Below are 20,265 nucleotides of genomic sequence, written 5' to 3'. Positions count from 1 at the left end.
TCAGGGTTAATCATTCACACACAGAAACACAAGCTCCAGTAGAAAGGTAGCTGATCAGAAAATAAGGCATTTCATTCTGGTATCATATCCTTTGGCCTAATAATTCCACTTATTTGTGAATTTATCTTAAAGAACTATATACACAAAGATGTTTGCTTTGGCATTATTTGGAAGTAATGTCCCATAGAATAATGTCCAATACCAGAATGGTGTGACTCAACTGGCAGTATATACAGCTATCACAAAAGATTATTTGAAAGACATGAGAGAATGTCTATGACTGCTTTTTTTTTTTAAGATTTTATTTATTTATTTATTTGACAGAGAAAGAGAGAGCATGCACACAAGCAGGCGCAGCAGCAGAGGGAGTGAGAGAAGCAAGCTCCCCACTGAGCAGGGAGCCTGATGCAGGGCTCAATCCCAAGACCCTAGGATCATGATCTGAGCCAAAGGCAGATGCTTAACCAACTGAGTCACTCAGGCGCCCCTATGACTGGCTTTCAAATTGCAGTTCAGTATCCATTAATGGGTCATGAAATAAACTTAATAGGTCTCCTGCCACCAACTCTTTTTTAAAACGAAATAGACTGGAATAGAAAATACAGAGTACATCACAGGTGGTAAAGGTGTTCATCAGGAAACCAGTTTAGGGTATGTGGATAACTGGGCCAAAATACCCATAGTATTTTTGTATCATATGGTCACAATTAAAACATCTCTGAAGGGGGTGTCTGGGTGTCTCAGTCACTTAGCATCTGTCTTTGGCTCAGATCATGATCTCAGGGTTCCTGGGATCGAGCCCCACATCCAGCTCCCGGATCAGCAGGGAGCTTGCTTCTCCCTATTTCACTCCCCAGCTTGTGGTCTCTCTCTCTCCCCTGTCAATTAAAAACAAAACAACAACAACAAAAAACCCCCAAATCTCCAAGGACATAAGTCTACAGTGTACTGTACAATAGGATTACAACAGTGTAAAACACTCTATCTGAGACAAAGCCTAGAAGGGAATACACAGGAACAAAGGTAAGAACTGTATTAAGAGTGGTAGAATAGGGGTGCCTAGGTGGTTCAGTGGGTTAAGCATCTGCCTTCGGCTCAGGTCATGATCTCAGTGTCCTAGGATGGCGCACCGCATTGGGCTCTCTGCTCAGAAGGGAGCCTGCTTCCCCCTCTCTCTCTGCCTACTTCTCTGCCTACTTGTGATCTCTCTCTGTCAAATAAATAAATAAAATCTTAAAAAAAAAAAAGAATGATAGGATAAAGGGTGTTGTTTTTCATTTACAAGTTTTCTGTGATGTTTGTAGGCAGGTTTGTTTTTTGTTTTTGTTTTTTTAAGATTTTATTTATTTATTTGACAGAGATCACAAGTAGTCAGAGAGGCAGGCAGGGAGAGAGAAAGGAGAAAGCAGGCTCTCCGTGGAGCAGAGAGCCTGACCTGGGGCTTGATCCCAGGACACCAGGATCATGACCCCAGCAGAAGGCAGAGGCTTTAACCCACTGAGCCACCCAGGCGCCCCTTGTTTTTGTTTTTTAATTTAACTTTTAAGCAACGTCTACACACCAGGTGGGACTTGAACTCACAACCCCAAGATCAAGAGTCACATGCTCCACCTCCTGAGCCAGCCAGGAGCCCCTGTAGGTGGTTCTTAACAATAAAAATGAGTAGAAACACATGACCAAAACCCAAACCAAAACAAAGGAATACCAATTTGTCATTATGAGAGCCCAGGGGGCCAAAGGGCTCAAGGTGGGTCTTCATGGAGGAGCAGAGCTTCAAAAAGCCCCTTGAACATGGGACAATTTGAACGAGGCACGGGGGATAGCCTCTAAATAAGTAGGGTGTTCACTAAAAGGACGAAGGATACAGAAGGATAAAATGGGGTGGAAAAAATGTCTCCGTGATGTAAAACGGTTTCATCTAGGAAGGAAAGGAGCGCCTCCATCTCTGGAGGATGGGAGACTACTCCTCCGGAGCCAATCTAGCCATCCCCTCCCGGCCCTCATCTGAGATTTTAAACTACAGGTTGCCCCTCATAAACATGGCCGCGCCAAGATGGCCACGCCCCCTCAACAGGGTCGCGACCACCAGTAGCCCCGCCTCCCGCCGTCTCTGCGGCCAATGAGAGGGAAGTACGGGTGTTGGTGCATGCGTGGTGCCACCAGAGGGTGCGTCCAATAATGACTGGGGGATCGAGGAGAGTAACATGACCAAAAAGAAGCGGGAGAATCTGGGCGTCGCTCTGGAGGTGAGGGGACAAGCAGGGGTGGGCCGCATCGTTAGCTGCCTTCTCCCTGCAGCGCGGTACAGTGGGACGGCCCGGCTGCAGGTTGGAGGAGTGGCTGAGGGGAGGAAGTGAGAGCGACGCGGATTTGAGAGAGGGACGCGAGGGGCGTGAGAGCATCGGATGAGGGACCCGAAGATGAGGGGCGGGATGGGTGAAATGAGTTTGGAGAGCCTGAGGGGGCACCGGAGGTGAAGGGACCTTTACAGGGAGGAGACATGGAGGTGAAGGGGAGGCCCCGAAGAGGATTGGCCCCGGAAATAAGGAGGCCCTGAGGGGAGACATGTGACTGAAGAGGACGGGCCCTTGGGGAACAGGGCGCTCCAAAACGATAGATATCTGTGGATGAGGGCCCTCCAAAAGTGAGAGAGCCCATACTGTTTAGTGTATTACTAAATGACTTAAACATCCCCTGAGATGGGAAATTTTTCCCCTGGGGTAACTGAAGCTCGTGGCCTGAAAATTACTATGGAAATTATGGGAATTTATGGAGAATTCTGGAATGATGAAGTTCCCAAAGAGCTTAAAAATAATGTTCTGCATATGGAAGGGAAAGAAAATTGAGGCATATTGAGCAGTCGCTGTGCCCTACTTCATTTGCATTCTCACTAGTCAGTACTCACTAAAAGCCTGTGAGAGTTTTGTTTTGTTTTTTAAATTTTATTTATTTATTTGAGAGAGGGAGAAGCAGACCACCCCCCCCCGCCCCAGCGGGGTGCCCGATGTGGGGCTCAGATCCCAGGACCTTGGGATCATGACCCCAGCCGAAGACAGCGGTTTAGCGGACTGAGCCGCCCAGGCACCCCAAGTCTGTGAGAGTTTTAAACCAATGGGGAAACTGAGGTTTCAGGCAGAGCCCAGGCCAAAGCAGTGGAGGAGCTGAGACGCAGCACAGGTGATTTGCCCTCTAGGGCATCCTATTTCTTCAGTGTTACATACAGTGCCCTCAGATACTGTCCCAAGAGTTACCAGGGAGATACGGGGTAATATTCCTTGGGAGTTTACTGCCAGTTCAGTAGTTCTCAAATTTTAGAATGCATTAACGATAATTTGCAGAGCTTGTTGAAAATGGAGACTTGAACTGTCTCCCACCCCAAGTAATTCAGTAAGACTTGGGTTTACATTTTCAACAAGGAATCTGCATTTTTAAAGTAGGCTCCATGGCCAGCGAGGGGCTTGACGGACTAAGCGAGCCGAGCACTCCCAGGAATCTGCATTTTTAACCAGCTACATGTACCCATGTTGATGCGGGAGGTTTTAATACCACGCCTTAAGAAATATTGTCCTACTTGGTACAAAAAAAAGATTGGTGGAAATATGAACCTCCCTCTAAAAGAGAATATGAGTGGTAAAATGAGGTGCACTGTGTGGTGGAAAAAGCATAGACTTTATTAGATTAGGACACAATAATTGCTGAAGTAGAGAAACCTTAAAATTCAGTGGCTTCAGAAAGTTTATTTTTTCTAGTAGGGTAGAGCAGGGATTGACAGATGTTGCCTATAAATGGCCAGATAGTACATTTCTAGGCTATGTGGGCCATATGGTCTCTGTTGTAACTACAGTTGATCCTAATTATTCACGGATTCTGTATCTGTGAATTTGCCTTCCTGCTAAAAATGTATTTGTAACCCCCAGATCAGTACTTGCAGTGCTTTTGCAGTAATTCACAAACAAACCAGTGAAAAATTTGAGTCACCTGAGGCACAGCTAAGGTCGAACAAAGTAACATTCTGCCGTCTTATTTCGGCTTATACTATAAACAGGTGTCCTTTTGGTGGTCTATTTAGTGCCATGTTTTTTGTGTTTGTGTGCTTTTTGTTGGTGATTTTGTTGCTTAAAATGGCCCTCAAGTGTAGTGCTAAAGTGCTGTCTAGTTTTCCTAATGTGCAAGAAGGCTATATTTGCCTTACAGAGAAAATATATGTTAGATCAGTTTTGTTCAGAGTTGAGTTACAGTGCTTTTGGCTGTGAGTTCACTGTTAATGAATCAGTAATATATATTAAATAAAGTTTCCGAACAGAAAAACACACAAAACACAGGTTTTGTATTGATCACTTGATAAAACTGTTGTGACCAGAGGCTCATAGGAATCTAACCTGGTTCAGTATTTGGTAATTCATTGTTGGCAGCAACTTTATAGAACATAGCTACCATAAATAAGCAGCATCAACTATGCTTAGATAGCTATCTTAGCACAATGGCAGCCATAGACAATATGTGAATTAATGGGCGTAGATGTGTTCCAATAAAACTTTACAGGGGACTGTATCTGGCACCCAGGCCGTAGTTTGCCAATCCGTGGTCTAGAGTGGTTCTGCTATAGTCCCCTCATCTTGTGACTTGCCATCCCTCAGTTTCTTAATGTCACCTCATGAATGAAATTAAGTCACATCCCATTGATGTATCCACTGGCAAGGAAAGAGTGGAAGAAGCATAAGCATCATTGTCTTAAGAGTCATGGGCGCAGGGGCACCTGGGTGGCTCAGTTGGTTAAGTATCCTACTCGTGATTTCGGCTCAAGTTATGATCTCATGGGTTGTGGGATCGAGCCCCGCCTTGGGCTCCTCCCTTAGTGGAGAATCTCCCTGAGATTCTCTCTCACCCTCTGCCCCTCCCCCCACTCAGATGCTCCCTTGCATGTGCACTCTCTCTCTTCAAATAAATAAATCTTAATAATAACAATGGGCCCAGAGTGCCCACTTTCCATTGGCAAAGATGTGAGCTAAGACTCGAGACCTCACCCAACTGCAAGGAGCCAACTGCAAGAATGCCAAATGCATTCATTGGCTAGGAGGCCACATGCCCAGCTACAGCTTGATGGCTATGGAAGAAGGGCCAGGCATGTTTAGTGGACAGCCTGTAGTCTCTACTGCAGATTGCAATTTACCTCAAGTGTTTTTTTTTTTAATTCTTTATTTAAATTCAATTTCGTTAACATATACTGTATTATTAGTTTCAGGGGTAGAATTTAGTGATTCTTCAGTTGCATGTAACACCCAGTGTCATCATATCATGTGCCCTCCTTAATGCCCATCACCCAGTTACCCCATCCCCCTACCCAGCTCCCCTCCAGCAGCCCTTAGTTTGTTTCCTGTAGTTCAGCATCTCTTATGGTTTGCCTCTCTATATTTATCTCATTTTATTTGTCCTTCCTTTCCCTTATGTTCATCTGTTTCTTAAATTCCACATGAGTGAAATCATAGGGTATTTTTCTTTCCCTGATTTATTTCACTTAGAATTATACCCTCCAGTTCCATCCACGTCATTGCTGATGGCAAGATTTCATTCTTTTTGATGACTGAATAATATTCCTCTGTGCGTGCACGTGCGCGCACGTGTGTGTGTATGTGTGTACACACATACATACATGCACACCACATCTTTATCCATTCATTCGTTGATAGACATGTGGGCTTTTTCAATATTTTGGCTATTGTGGACATTGCTGCTGTAAACATTGGGGTGCAGGTTCCCATTCAGATCACAATATTTGTACCCTTTGGGTAGTGCATTTGCTGAGTTGTAGGATAATTCTATTTTTAACCTTTGAGGAACCTCCATACTGTTTTCCAGAGTGTCTGCCAGCTTGTAATCCCACCAACAATATAAGAAGGTTCCCCTTTCTCTGCATCCTTGCCAGCACCTGTTGTTTCCTGAGTTGTTGATTTTAGCCATTCTGACTGGTGTGAGGTGATATCTCATTGTGTTTTTTTTTTTTTTTTAAGATTTTATTTATTTATTTGACAGACAGAGAGCACAAGTAGGCAGAGAGGCAGGCAGAGAGAGAGGAGGAAGCAGGCTCCCCGCTGAGCAGAGAGCCCGATGCGGGGCTTGATCCCAGGACGCTGGGATCATGACCTGAGCCGAAGGCAGAGGCTTTAACCCATTGAGCCACCCAGGCGCCCCTCTCATTGTGGTTTTGATTTGTAACCTCAAGTGTGGTTTTGGGGAGACAGTATATCTGAAATACCAGCCAGTGGGTCTCCAACTTCTCTTCCTTTGCCCACCTCCACTGCAGAAGTTAGAAAAGCTCAAGAGATACTTTCCCAGACTCAAGTATGGTTTTTAGAGGACCATATGTGTGAAATATGTAGCACACGCAAGGCTCAAGATGGAGATAATCAACAAACAGTGCCCTTATTAGTAGTCTTTATAGTTCTTTTGCAGTATTCCATCATGGTTAAGTCCAGCCCCTTTGTTCAGACTTAGTTTCTTTTTCTGATATATGATGGCCTTCAGTTTTATCAGGGGTTATAAGCTCATTGACTATGATCCAAATACAGGTCACAGAAGTCTTGTTTGGCTGACACAGGTTTCTAAAATGTTTTAAATCTGGTGGGCCTGTGCGCTCCTAGTATGTTCACATTCAACCTTTTTTCTTAAGTCCTGTCAGTACCAATGTAGATATTTACGTTTGTAACTATCTAGAGTTTGTTTAAAAAAAAAACAAAAAAAACCCTCTAAGGTTACTTTTTGCTTTGATATTTTAAGATTCAAGATCTATAACTGTGCACCTTAGGAAAAGCTTGGCATCTGGCTGTCTCCCCACCTGTTCCTCCGTTGCCCCCCAGCAGATCTAAGTATTGAATGTGCACTGATGCTCAGTAGCAGTGGATATTGTCCTCTTATTAAAAGTCATGTGCCCAGAGCCAATGAAGTGGTGATTTAATCAAAATGTTTGTTAATCTGACGAGTGCAATAAAACCCCCACAAGTGAATAATCTCAGCACCTGCAAACAGTCTCCACTTGTTGTAATGAAGCAATTACCAAGCAGGCAGCACTCACCCTGAGGGCTGGCTTGGGCCAGCTGTACTGGGCAGTCACCTCCCAGGTCAACCAAGGCACCCCCTAGCAGCCTCCATTCCTACATCTCCTCTCAAGGTGTGTTTATTCAACTCATTTGCCACCCTGTAAGATCTCAAAGTTGGAAAAGACTGGCTATGAGTTTAGCTTCTGAGAGTTAATTCTGAATAATGAGAGCATTCAGATGAAAAGTCACCAGCTTTGCTACTGATTTTAATGTGTGGAAGGAGGAAAGTTGCATTTCAGTCTAAACTGATAGATTTTGACTGATGTAAATTCCTGTTTCTGTTTTTGTGACTCTGATAGTAATGAGCTGTTACTTGGTCATTGTATTTTCTTTCACAGTTAGACCATTCAGCTTCGTGTCTTTAGATGTTTCAACAGCCAATGTGTCCTCACAGATGTGTGTTGTCTTAGCTGACATCTTAAGGGGATAACTAGGTTAGATCTGGTCCCTAGTACAAAAATCTATCAGTTTGAAATGTTTGGCTATGAGGCACAGAACTGACCTAAGTAAATAGGAATATACTTTCTTCCCCATAACAAATTTGGAGGTAAATGGCTACTGGCATTGGTTCAAAAGCTAGGTCAAGGCTGGTACTTCTACATTCTCTTAGCTGTTTCCTCATATTCTCAAGATAGCTACCACAGCTCTAGTCATCATATCCAACTTTAAGTTAGGAAGAAGAATAAAGGAACTACAACACTGTTCTTTTTTTTTTTTTTTTTTTTTCAAGATTTTATTTACTTGAGAGAGAGAGAGATCAGAGGCAGAGGGAGAAGCAGACTGGTTGCTGAGCCCAATGTGTGACTCGATCCCAGAATCCTGAGATCATGACTTGAGCCGAAGGCAGACATTTAACCAAGGGGCCACCCACGCACCCAATGTCCCTTTTATCAGCAAAGCATAAGATGTCCCAGGAGTCTTCCAGCTGATTTCTGGAACATTTCATTGGCCAGAACTGGATCATGACCATCCCTGGCTGCAGTGAGTGTGGGAAAGCATCTCTTTAGCTTTTCTAACCTCTGTAGTGGGCAAAGGAAGAGGGATTGGGAATCAGTGTTGTGTTGGCCAACTAATAGTATTTGCTATAGGAGATAAAAGTGAATGGGAGTCATTTAAATTCACAAGAATCCTTACCAGAAAAAGAGGTAATAAATTGAGGGTAGAAAATTACATAGGCAGGATGAGCACAGGAGGAAATAACCTTGACATTGTAATTATTTGCTCAGTATAAGCCACTGCTGTAAGCTCTCTGTGGGCATAGAGAGGCAGAAGCACCAAGTTGTTGGTTTGCAAACTGGCCCCCTTCCATGGAGGACAGAGAGACCCAAGAAAGAGGCAGTCCACACCAGGTTGATAGGTGGCAGGTTTAATAAGCAAGGGAACTTACTGGTGAGGCTTGTCTTGGGTAGTGAATAAGAGGACTAGATCTCTGCACCCGCCTGCCAAATCTTCAAAGTTTGTCCAGAGGCCTTAACTGGGTTCAGTCACGTATACTGTTCAGATGGTCTCCACAACACATGGTCTCTCAAGACTATGTCCTTGGAATAGCTCCCACTGTGGGAACAGTGGGCAGAACGTACATTCCAAGGTCAGTGGAGGGATGAGGAACCTCCAATTGCCCTGGTCCCGTGCTCAGGTCAACCAGTGGTCACATCCACTTCGTTACCTCCTCCAGCACCAAGATGAAGATAGTCACAGGCTGTGCACAAGATTGGGGGGCATCTACCAATTTTCTGAGACAAGGGGCAGAAGCAGCTTAGTGGACCATCAATGAATATTTACTGAATTGGCTTGAGTAGCTGGAGGAAGCGCTTGAACCCTCGCCCTTGCCGTCTGGGCCCTCTTGAGTGGTTCGCTGGTCAGGGTTAGGAGGCTAGCATGGGGCAGGCAGTAGGACACCACCTTGTGGGGGAGCCACCCGGCCAGGGGCCGAGAGAAGGGCCACTGACCATTAAATGAGCCTCACCTGCTGCCAGGCGCAAGCGACAGGTTGCCATTGGGCAGGTGATTTCTCTCGACAGCCTGTGTCTGGCTCCATTCCACTTGACAGGGGTCAGGAGACTAAAACCTCATTACCTAACACGGCTGGATGTCAGCATGTGTGGAGTGGCTGTTTGCCAGCATCTTAATTAATGAATTCATAAGGCATGGGGTGGATGCCAGTTCTTGAATACTGCTTTGAGCCTTTCAGCAATGAAGAAGCTTTTGCTAATTTATCAAAAAATATATATTGGGGGAAAGAGGAGAAAACAAACCCCAAACATTCTGGCCCAGGGACAGCTGAAGGCTTCAGGCAAGGACTGCCGTGGCTCTCCTTGTAAAGCTGCTCAGCACGCCAGAAGGTCTCACAAGGTCTCAGAGCTTGCAAGCGTTTCAGCAGGGCCCCTTGTGTGCCTGACCTGGGGCGGTGGAGGAGGGGGCAGTGAGTCTCCAGAGAAATGACAAGCCCTTTGGCTCTCTGCTTTTCCTGAAAATAACTCGTTGATTAAAAACCGGGAAGGTTTACGGTCTTCATCTGCTCACCCTGGGAGAGAAACTTCTGATGATTTGGGGAGACATGGATAGAGGTTTTGTCTTCTGTCCCCACAGAGCCCTGAGCCTCCTCCACAGAAAAACATCCCTTCAGCAGTGTCAGGGCAAAAAGACCTTTGGGGTTTGAGGCTGGTCACCTGGGAAATCGAGGCCCATGACCCTCATGTGATTTGGCAGTGTGGCCTGATGGCCTCAGATGGAAAGCCCCAGCACTCTTGCCACAGATACCTGGGAAGGTGTTCTGGCCTCTTTACCCATTATAATAAATGTCCTAGGGCCTCCCTGACATGTGAAAATGAGTGGATTTCCAGAAATCCAGTTCTTAGGCTGCTGGGGCTGGAGATAAAACAGCTGGCACCATTCTCAGGGCTGTGAATTGGCATGTGAAAAGAAAGGCCTTGCTACCCACTAGGGAAAGAAGGGCTTATCAAGCCTACCCTAGCTCACCTTTCTCCTCAAAACTGGGTCTGTTTTGTGTGAATTTTGGAGGGTGCTGTGGCAGTTTAGGCAATCTGGGGCGGGGGTAGGGGGGCAGGGATCTTCGAGAAGCCGGAAGTTGGAGGGTGGGTAGTTGCCTTCAACATAAGGATATGCACCCTGCTCCCATCTTGCTGTCTCCAAGCAGATTTCAGTCAGGTTCTTGCCTCACAGAGAGTATCTGTTACGTGGACAGAGACCAGGCAAAGCCCTTGTACAAGATTATTCAGAGTAGAGAATCTATTGAAAGCAGATCAACAAGCTTAGATTGGCTTCGACTGGGATGTGGAATGACTTTGTTCCACAGAACCCTTCTTTGTCATGAATGTTTTCATGAGGGATTTTGGAGAAAGAGCTTGAAGTGTTGGAAAGAATATAAGCTCTGAAGCAGAAAAGCCTCAGATTCAGACCCTCAGTTCTGCCACTTCCCAATTACATGACCTTGATTAAAATCTCTACACTGGGAGTTTACTCCTCTCTAAAACAGAAACAGCCCCTTCCTTGCAGAGTTGCTGCAGACATTGGTAGCCTACACGAGCTGCACAAACTGCCTTGCCTGGAGTACAAGGACTGGGGGTTATTCCCAGGAGCTAAGAGGCTTAGGTAGGTAGGTATGTTGGGTGGCAGCTAACAGCACAGAGTTGGACTGCCCAGTGCCCACCATGTATGCCCTGTGACCCTGGACAAAGGACTTCCATCTCCATAGCCCAAGCTTGCTCATCTGCAAAACGTGAATACAGGAGTTCCCCTTTACCCATGGTTTTACCTTCTGAGGTTTCAGGTACCCACAGTCAACTCAGCCTGGAAGCAGATGATCCCCCTTCTGACATATTGCCACAATGCCTACATCATTCACCTCATATCACCTTATCATGTAGGCATTTTTTCATCTCCCATCAGCACAGGAAGAGTGAATATAGTACAGTAAGATATTTTGAGAGAGAGACTACATTCACATAACTTTTATATATACCCTTTTGTCATAATTGTTTAATTTTTAATTTTTAAAAAATTTTCCTTATTTATTTCAGAGAGAGAGAGACAGAGAGCAAACACAAGCAGGGGGAGTGGGAGAGGGAGAAGCAGGCTTCCTGCTGAGCAGGGAGCCCAATGCAGGGCCCAATCCCAGGACCCTGAGATCATGACCTGACCTGATGCCAGATGCCCAACAACTGAGCCACCCAGGCGCCACCATAATTGTTTTATTATTAGCTATTGTTGTTAACCTCTTATTTTACCTAATACATAAATAAAACTTTAACATAGGTATGTACGTATAGGAAAAAACATACATATACACACACACACACAACCATATATATATCATAGATATACCATATATGTACACCATACAGACCATATATGTGCCATGTATACCATATACTATATTTATTTATTTCAGTACTATATGTGGTTTCAGGCATCCATTGGGGTTTTGTTCCCAGCAGATGGGGGGGACCACTGACTGATGCTACTACTACCCCCTCATAGGGTTATTGTGAGCATTCTGTGCATGAGGTGCTGAGAACTGTGCCTGGCATATAGCACATGCCATGGAAGTGTTGGCTACTGCTGGTAGTGTGATTTAATGTTGGGTGGATTTCGGCTTCTGTAAGTTGTTTTGACTCTTTATTAGCAAGTACCTGGCCAGGGAGCTGTAGGATATAACCCCATGACCACTGCCTGACTCCTGAGGTTAACCTGTTCCAGAAACTTCTGGCAGTCAGTGGCCAGAAGCTGAGAGCAAGTCTGGGAAAACCGGAAATAACTTCCTAAACCAGAAAGCAGAGTGGCCTGCGTAACCCAGAGCTCTAAGTCCTGAGGGTGCTTTCTCCCTTTTTCTGAAGAAAGCCTCGCCCTAGACAGTGGCTTGGGGTGGGTGGGGGAGTCACCTCCCAGGCTGGAGAGAGGCTCTTGGGAGCACCGTTCAGGTACCCTCACTAGGAGCACCTGCAACAGGGTAGTGGCAGCCTGTGGCATACGCCTGTCAGCAGGATATGAGCTGTGCACGAGGGCCTGGCAGCTGCCGGACCTGGGGTAGCCCCCCTACACCCCAAGGGGACCTGATTTGACCAGTGTGCTGGGCAGTTATCCGTGCTTGAGCTGGCACTAGGGTTCTCTGTCTCCAAAGAGGCCTCATTCGGGGTTTCAATTCCAGGAGGCTCCACACTCGAAAAGATGCCTCACGGGGATTTCAGATGAATTTTACAGTTTCTCTTAACACAGTGGTTTTATGGCGTTATAGGACCCCAGGGAGACTTCCCTAAAGCTCTGAGAATAAGGTGTTATTCCCCAACTCAGGTGGCAGAGGGGATTTTGCTTAGCTGGCTCAGGGCTCATGACTGGCAGGTACAGCACATGGAGCACACGGCACTCAGAGCCACATCCGAAGGGCACAGAGGGAAGGCTGCGGGAAGTCTCTGCCCCTGGTGACTGGAATTGAAAAAGCCCTCACTTCTCTTGGCACCTGCCAGCAGGATCAGCGGTCCCATTTGGCTGGGGTGGGGCCTCTGCTGACCTTGACTGCCTGCCCCGCTGACCTCAGATCTTCACATTCTTATGTAGGAAACGCACCCCCCAACACCACCCAGCCTCCAGTCTGTGCTTGGGTCAGAAAGGCAGTGGCTCTCAGTCTGCCTGCAGTAGAATCACTCGTGGGCCTTTCCTGATCGAGTGCAGACTTCCTGGATCCCCGTTCCAGGGCCTCCTCTGGGACCTTCAGCTTCCTCCCACTCCCTGCCATATATACTTTTTCCCTTCCACTCTGCATCTTTCTGTGCTCAGACCAGCAGTCCCCATGGTCTGGTCTTGGGATGAATCAACTGTCCTACCAGGACACCCTGCACATTTACTACCTACCTCTCAGTCCCCTGAACTGCAGCGCATAAGTTTTCACAACTACCAACTCCCCAGCTCTGTGTGCAATGCTAGAAGGCAGAGTTTGCTAAGCTCCCCGCACCACCTTTCAGACTTTTTGTGTCCCTTTGTAGCTGTGCTTCACCTGCTCATCATCTCAGAGAGACACAGTGTTCTTTGTCCCTGTATAAAAATGGGACACTTGATCTTCTGAATACTATGTGTGTGTGTGTAATGTAGTTTTATTACTAATTTAATAATTATATATAATATAATTTTACATTGAGGGTATCCATTCTCACTCCCACACTGTGCCTGAATGAGTGCCTCATCCCAGTCCCCACCTCAGCCGTTACCACTTTGCCTATGACAGTCAGTTACAGCCAGCCTTGCTGCCCCCCGTAGCTCCAGGAAAGTCTCAGTACCTGAGGCTCTTTTGGGCCGGCCACACTCTTTCTGCCAGTTGACCCTGTATCCATCCTGCTGAGCAGGAGTCCTGGGAGCCTCTGTGGCCTCGAGTGTAACTTCTTCCTGCTAGAGTTGGTCCAATCTCTTTGATGGGGCCTCTTTCTGCTGTAGTCCTGGGGCTTCACATTTCTGCTCCCTGTAGAGCCATGGTGTGGGTAAACATGGTCTCCGTCTGCCAGGCCCTGCCTGCCATTCCACGTCTCCTCAGATGCCCATTCATGCCCAGACCACACCTGAGTCTGTCTGCTCTTGGATGCTGCTCTGGGCCTCATCGTCAGGTGCTACCAGGCCCATCCTCAGCAAGTTGGTGCTGGCTGAAGAGCCCAGCCTGGTTTTAGCCCCAGGCAGGGACATGAGGTTCCAGCATGCTGTGTTCCAAGCCAGCTGGATGGGTTAGCCTTTAGAGGTGGTTCTGTTTGGATGGGCTACCCTGCAGGCCCCCTCTCCCCTCACCCCATTGCTAAACCCCTCTGTAGACTCAGAGGAGAGCCATATCCCAGCTAGATGCCTCCTTTTGCCACTGGTGCCAGCCAGTGATGAATGGAGATTCCTTTCCATCACACACCCACACTCTGTCTCCTCTTACTTTGTCACGTTAACTCACTTTTTTTCTTTCTTTTTTTCTTTCTGTTCCCCAAAGATCCAGTGAAAACCATTCTCAGCTAATAATGACAGCATACACTTATTTAACTCTTACTGTTTTAAGCACCTTACATGTGTTGGCTCATAGCATCCTCACAAAACCTTTTTGAAATATGAACCATTAACTTCGTTTTACACATGAATAAAATGAGGCACAGAATTAAGGAAGTCCTTTCGAGGGCAAGTGAGCAGCAAGCTGAGGCACCCGATTACAGCCCACCCTCCTTACTACAATACTTCTCAGGACCTGCAGTTTCAGGCTTCTGCGCACTTGGGCTCCCAGCTGCTTGTCCAGCTTTGACCCTGTGTTTTTAAAATGTTCCTGACATTTGTCTTCTTATTCTGGCCCTAACCCTGTGGCCTCTCTCCTGTGCTGGCTATATTGTCCTCTGTTGCCTTTAGCCTGGCAGCAGAGAGAAAGCTACCCAAGGACTCTAGATTTGCACTGGGGAATCTGTGAAGTGCATAATTCACATAAATGCCATCAAGAATTGACTGAAAACCCAAGGAGCGGCTTCCTTTAAGGCCCACTTCCTGGGTCCTCTCTCCCATTTCTGGTCCATTTGAGTCAGCCCCACTCTGTAGGCACCACTCCTGACCCCAGGCACAACTAAAAGGTGCATCCTGACCTTCTCTCCCTACCTTCTTGTAGCTGGGTCACTCTTAAGTCTTTGCATCCATTATTATAGCTGCTTGAGAGCCAGCTTCTGCTTCAGCAAATGCTGCAGGGTATTTGACTGCCAGCGGGGTCACCTTCTGAGGACGGGTTTGTGGCCTGCTGAAGAGCTCCCTGACAGTCTCAGCCTCCCCTCACTCAGCCCACATCATGCAGCTGGGTTATTAAAAAAAAGGGGGGGGGGACTTGCTATTTAGAAGGGAATCAGAGAGAGCTGTCAGCAGGACATAAATATTCATAGAGGGAGGTTAGAACTTGAGTCCCTAAAACCTTGATTTGTGTTCGTCCGTTTAAGCCTCATTAAAAAGTGGTAAATGAAAGTGGGGATATTCAGTGGAACTGCAGATAAATTGGGCTTGTTCAGATAAAGGCCTCCAACTGCCAGCTCCACAGGCCCTGCCCAGAGCACGACGGCGGATTGGCTTGGCCACTTGTGGTTTGCCAACCTCAATTTAAAGATTTTGCTTAGCATGAGTTCCCAGCCTTGTTCTGGGCCAATTACCACTTGTTTGGGCACCTGGTAGCCTTCCAAAGGTGTTTAGGGACGGAAATCCCCCAAGCTGCTTCTTTCTCCCCAGAATGACATGTGAACTAGGACTTGGCCCAAGGGGCAGCAGGAAGAAATCTAACCTAGGCTAAAGATTTGCACTGGGTTATCCACAAAGTACATAATCTGTGTGTGAGTATAGTTGCTTCTCCTAGCTTCTTCAGGCTTCTGTGGGCACTAGGGGAGGGTTTCAGGCTCGAGTTGCTACATGAGGTCTAGATCTGTCCCTAGCTCCTTGGCTCATCCATGTCCAACCCGAGTCATTCCTCCAAGGCTACAAACAGAAAGACTAAAGTAGGCCAGGCCTTTTTGGAGACCACAAAGGAGAGACTGGTGGCCACCATTCTAGGATAGGAGCTACAAAATCAGGCATCCTTAGGAGCCAGGCAGTCATATACACAAGTGGAATGGGCTGCACTGGGCAACACTTGATCCCTGAGCCACAAGTTTACACCATAGGCCCTAGGGGTTCCCAGAATCTGGTAAGGTGAGGTTGGATGCTCATAGCTAGGATGACCTAATGTGCTGTCAGCCTTACGAAAGAAGGCCTAATTCATTTGCCAAGAGAAGGATATGGTACCTCTCCAGCCAAGGGCAGCAGAGAAGGCCTTGTGGAGTAGGTAGTGCTTCAAGAATAAAGCTTTGGGATCTAGTGTGGAATTTGGTGCCCTGACTGTGGTTTCTATACCATGGGATGGTAGGGTCCCCAGGGGCTGGATTGAGGGTCCTGCTACGGCAAGTGGGTCATGTGGTGGCCTGAAGCACCTGCTCTTCTCATCCAGCCCCAGTGACCATCACATTAGGCTGTTACTGTTCCCTGAGCCTGGCTGCCTGGTGCTTATTTCCCTGCGGTAGAGGTTCCTAGATGGCCTTTAGCCTCCCCAGGTCCAGGCCGCAGCTCCTTGCTAAGGCTGTTCCCCAGGACAATCCTACGTTTGGTGCCAATTAGCAGAAAAATGATACAGTTAACCAGGCAGTCAACTCAGGGCTCTTCAGTTGCTCCCTCCCACAGGGCCCAGCTTCTGGAGCTGGAGTTGGTAGCCAGCTGAGGCTGTAGGGAAGGGACTAGATGGTGTGTCATTTGGGGCAGGCCTTAGGATAAGGCAAAGTGGCTGACCCAGAAGTGACTGGGTAGGTGCTGGCCAGGGAGAGGGCAGAAGGTTTCAAGTGCATCTCTTCTGACACGGGCCCCAAAACACCCACTTGAAACACTGGGATCCATACGTGTAATCATTGATTACTGTCTCCACAGGGGCCTTTTTGGAAGGGACTGGCTAAAGAACTGGCTGAGGCCAGTAAGGAGAGGGGGGACTCCCGTCTGTCTCAGAAAAGTCATTCTCTTTGGGATCCCAGTCTCCCATTTGTGAAATAGAGATCATATTTGCTATCCCTCCCAGGGATGTGGTGAGAGTGAGTGAAGTCAGATGGAAAATTGAGCATCCTTGGCACCCAAGGCACTATTCTGTCAGCTGCCTTAAGGGACACAGGGCCCTCTGAACCTTCCCACCCACTGAAACCCAGGCTCCCGCCAGCAGGGCAGAGGTAATGGAACATACCTGGGCCGAGAGAGGTGGCCAGAAAGACATGAAGACACCTGGAGACAGACAGACACAGATGAACTTCCAAAGCTACATGTATCATACCAGGAACTAGGCTTGGATGATCCAGTCCAGTATTTTACAAAATATTTTCCCACAACTCACATTATTTGCCCAAGAACACGGCTTTGAAACTATAATCAAAACAAATGGGAAAACTTATACCTTTGGCAGCCAGCCTTTGAGGAGCTTAGCTGTTTTGCCCTACAAGCTACAGCTGCCTTGATAATGATTTTGCACAAGAACCAAGTCAGAAAGAAACAAGTTTTTGAGCTGTGTGGTTGTTGTTGTTTTTACACTCAGTGGATTTATTTTATTGATTCTCATGGGAAAATACATATTATTAACAACTTAAGTCCACCTTAAGTGGGTCAGTGCAAAAAACACTTCTGCTTTTTGTCCCTTAGATGTCTAATCCCCCCCATCCCTCACGAGTGTGGAGCGCTGGGGGAAGGCAGCACCTCACTGCATTCTAGGCTAGGCCTGTGTCCCAGGTGCCTGATGCATTCCCCAGCCCTGTGGTCTGCACAGCCGGGCTGTGTGCTGGGGAGACAGAGCTGACTAAGGGACTGGTCCCGTCTGCCCCCAACCCAGGCTTGGTCCAGAGGGGCAGGGCCGCTGTGAAAACCGCACCCCACCCAGAGCTGCTTCCGGTGGGGCCCCACTGTGTGGAAGCAGGAGACAACAAAACAGGCTGGGGGGCCAGGGTCAGGGGACGCAGGGCACTGTCCAAGAAAACTCCCAGAGGCTCCTTCCTCCCCATTCCAAGATCCTGTTTTTGAAAGTTTTAAGGCTCTAGCACCCATCTCTAGTTATTGGGTGTGCTGTGTGTTTCAGATCGATGGACTGGAGGAGAAGCTGTCACAGTGTCGGAGAGACCTGGAGGCTGTGAACTCCAGGCTCTGTGGGGCAGAGCTGAGCCCAGAGGCCAGGTAACACATCTGCCTTGGACTCCCATCTTCCCCCACACCCTCATATTTATCCTGAGGTTCTGGCCCTGAGCTTCCTTCACCCTGCCCCTTGCCACTAGGGATCTGGGCCCCTGTTCACCTGGTCCATCCTGCCCCCGTGTGTCAGCTGCCCCTCAGATGGGAAGAAAAGGGCTTGAGCCATAAAACTCCTTTCCTCACAGGAAGTCTCTGGAGAAGGAGAAAAACAGCCTGATGAACAAAGCCTCCAACTACGGTAAGAAAGTTCCCTTCCTTTACCAGCTTCATCCTCCAGTCCCAGGGTCATGAGGGGACAGATAGTCCAGGGAGCCCATCAGGTCATGGGGATCAAGAGGGTTCTTTGGGAGGGAGCGCACCCTCTCCCACACCACCCCGTGAACCACCCCCACCCTTCCTCTCCACCCCCCACCCCCCAGCTCCCCACCCCTCTGCCAAGGCTCTAGGAATCCTCCTTAAGCCTGGCAGCCTGGAAAGAAAGCAGGTTTGTTCCTTTGTTCCAGGGGAGATAGAGAAGCTTATGGGTCTGTTCTTCCTCTGTGTGATGAAGGGAAATGGTAGTAGGTCCAGAAGAGACTCTCACATCCACCCAGACTGAGTGAGATCAGTACCGCTCCCCCCTCCCGCCCCCCTCTCGCCTCCCACCTCATCCCAGGAAAACCCTAGAGGTGAAGGAAGGGCTTACTGTGGGTGGAGCAATGCTGCCACCTTCTGGGGGTTGGGGGCAGAGTCAGGTAGAGCCAGGAGGGGGCAGGGCAGGAGCACGACTACTGGCCCCCCCCCCCCAACCCCTCCTGGCCCCAACCCTACCCCATCCAGCCTGAGAGGAAGATGGTCTGCAGAGGTTCCTCAGACCTCTTGGATTGGTTCTCCCCTTGAGAGACCAGACTTGCCAAGAATCAGCCCCAGAATAGTCCAGATGATAGGGACTCTCCCAGAGGGACCAGTTTGAATCAACATTGTAAGCATAACACACGTGTGTGCACACACACCCCCTACCTAGGCCCCAGTCTCAGTCTGGCCTGCCCAGAGTTGATTTCCAGGTACCTACCCACTCTTTCACACAAGTAGGGGAGGGATACCCATTTTGCCTCCAGCCTAGCAATTTTTATAATCGCAGCCTCAGCCTCATTTACCTGAGAGGTAGCACGTACCACCCACCTGCATGTCACACAAGGGGATGAATGGATGCCCTTTCCTCTAGAATAGGACTGGCTTCCTCTAGAGGCGAGCCCAACCACCTTGTGGGCACACTCTGCCTTCTTCTAGCATCCCTGGTTCCTGCTTAGCTGGGCATGCAGCAGGGGCAGGACTGGAAGCACTGATGGTGTGGCCCCCACCCTGTATCTACTCCAGTGTCAGGCCCAAAAAGTCCCAGCCACCCTGAGCTTCTAGTTGGCCAGATGAGACCCCCTGCAAGGAGGAGCACCATAAAGCACCCCACGCCCATGCCCTGCCAGCAGTGGCAGGCTGGAGCACTCACCTGGTAATGCCAGGTCAGCACCTAGCTTGGCTATCAGATGTGGCCTTTTTGATGACCTTATACACTCCATCCTCCACTTCCACTGCATTTGAAGAATGGTTGAGCAGCCCTGGGTGCTGGGATGCCTTTGGGCCAGGATCTGCAGCCAAAGGTGGTGAGAATCTGGGCAGACCAAGGAGGATAATCATTTTTGTGGATAAAGAAGTGGAGAAGCTGGGTGGGAACACCTCTGCTCTCAACAGTGTGTACACGCATTTGCCAGAGAGCAGAGGCAGAGGCGAGCAGCAGATGGGCCCAGACTATCTGTTCACCACCCTGTTTTCTCCCAGAGAAAGAGCTAAAGTTGCTTCGACAGGAGAACCGGAAAAACATGCTGCTCTCTGTGGCCATCTTCCTCCTCCTGACACTCATCTACACCTACTGGACCCTGTGAGCCAGAGATTTCACCAGTCAGCACAAGCTTCACCTTGGCCCCCTGGTCACTACTAGCCCGGCCCTTCAAGCCTCAAGACAATCAAGGCACAGGAGAATTTCTCTCCAACCCAGACTGGAGCAGGGCTTCCTGTCGGTCCAGCCCCTCACCCCCTGGTCCTGCTGTGGGGCCTGGGTCTCCAGAAGGATTGTGTGCTGGTTCCTCCCTCAGCCCAAGGGAAAGGCAATAAAGAACAGCCAGGCTTCTCCCGTCTGCTGAGTAAATGTCACAGTCTGACTGCATCTGGAGGGCAGTGGGGATGGCACTCGGGAATCAAGAAGAAAAGATGTTCAAGGGAAAGTGCTTAGCTTAGAACTCAGGAGTGGGGGAAAGGGGCATTGCAAAGGTGAGTCCCCAGCTTAAAGTGGGGAATAAGACCATGGAAAGCATTTGTAAAGCCAAAACTATTCTGGGAGCCATTTCCAAGGCTTAGGCATGGCACCACCTGTCCACCGCACCCACCAAACATGCTC

General features: G+C 48.3%; 1 protein-coding gene across 2 annotated transcripts; it reads left to right on the top strand.

Annotated features, from left to right (window-relative positions):
- Nucleotides 1-2,139: 2,139 nt before the first annotated feature.
- Nucleotides 2,140-20,005, top strand: CCDC167 (coiled-coil domain containing 167). Of its 2 annotated transcripts, none has more exons than XM_032339803.1 (4): nt 2,140-2,246; nt 17,728-17,822; nt 18,023-18,075; nt 19,676-20,005. In XM_032339803.1, the coding sequence occupies exons 1-4, from the start codon at nt 2,205-2,207 to the stop codon at nt 19,807-19,809; spliced, it is 324 nt and encodes a 107-aa protein (XP_032195694.1). In that variant the 5' UTR covers nt 2,140-2,204; the 3' UTR covers nt 19,810-20,005. The 2 variants fall into 2 exon arrangements, with proteins under 2 accessions (XP_032195694.1, XP_032195695.1); XM_032339804.1 differs by having other exon boundaries at nt 19,650-20,005.
- Nucleotides 20,006-20,265: the final 260 nt, after the last annotated feature.

This window comes from Mustela erminea, chromosome 4 (genome assembly GCF_009829155.1).
Source record: "Mustela erminea isolate mMusErm1 chromosome 4, mMusErm1.Pri, whole genome shotgun sequence".
Taxonomy (NCBI): Eukaryota; Metazoa; Chordata; class Mammalia; order Carnivora; family Mustelidae; genus Mustela; species Mustela erminea.
This window is presented reverse-complemented; position numbering and strand designations above follow the sequence as displayed.

What these genes read in the sequence shown, in the direction of transcription:
- CCDC167 (XM_032339803.1), top strand. Translation starts at nt 2,205, where the DNA reads ATGACCAAAAAGAAGCGGGAGAATCTGGGCGTCGCTCTGGAG. An exon ending in ATCTGGGCGTCGCTCTGGAG is followed by an intron (nt 2,247 to 17,727) that starts GTGAGGGGACAA and finishes TGTGTGTTTCAG; the next exon opens with ATCGATGGACTGGAGGAGAA. An exon ending in GAACAAAGCCTCCAACTACG is followed by an intron (nt 18,076 to 19,675) that starts GTAAGAAAGTTC and finishes TTGCTTCGACAG; the next exon opens with GAGAACCGGAAAAACATGCT.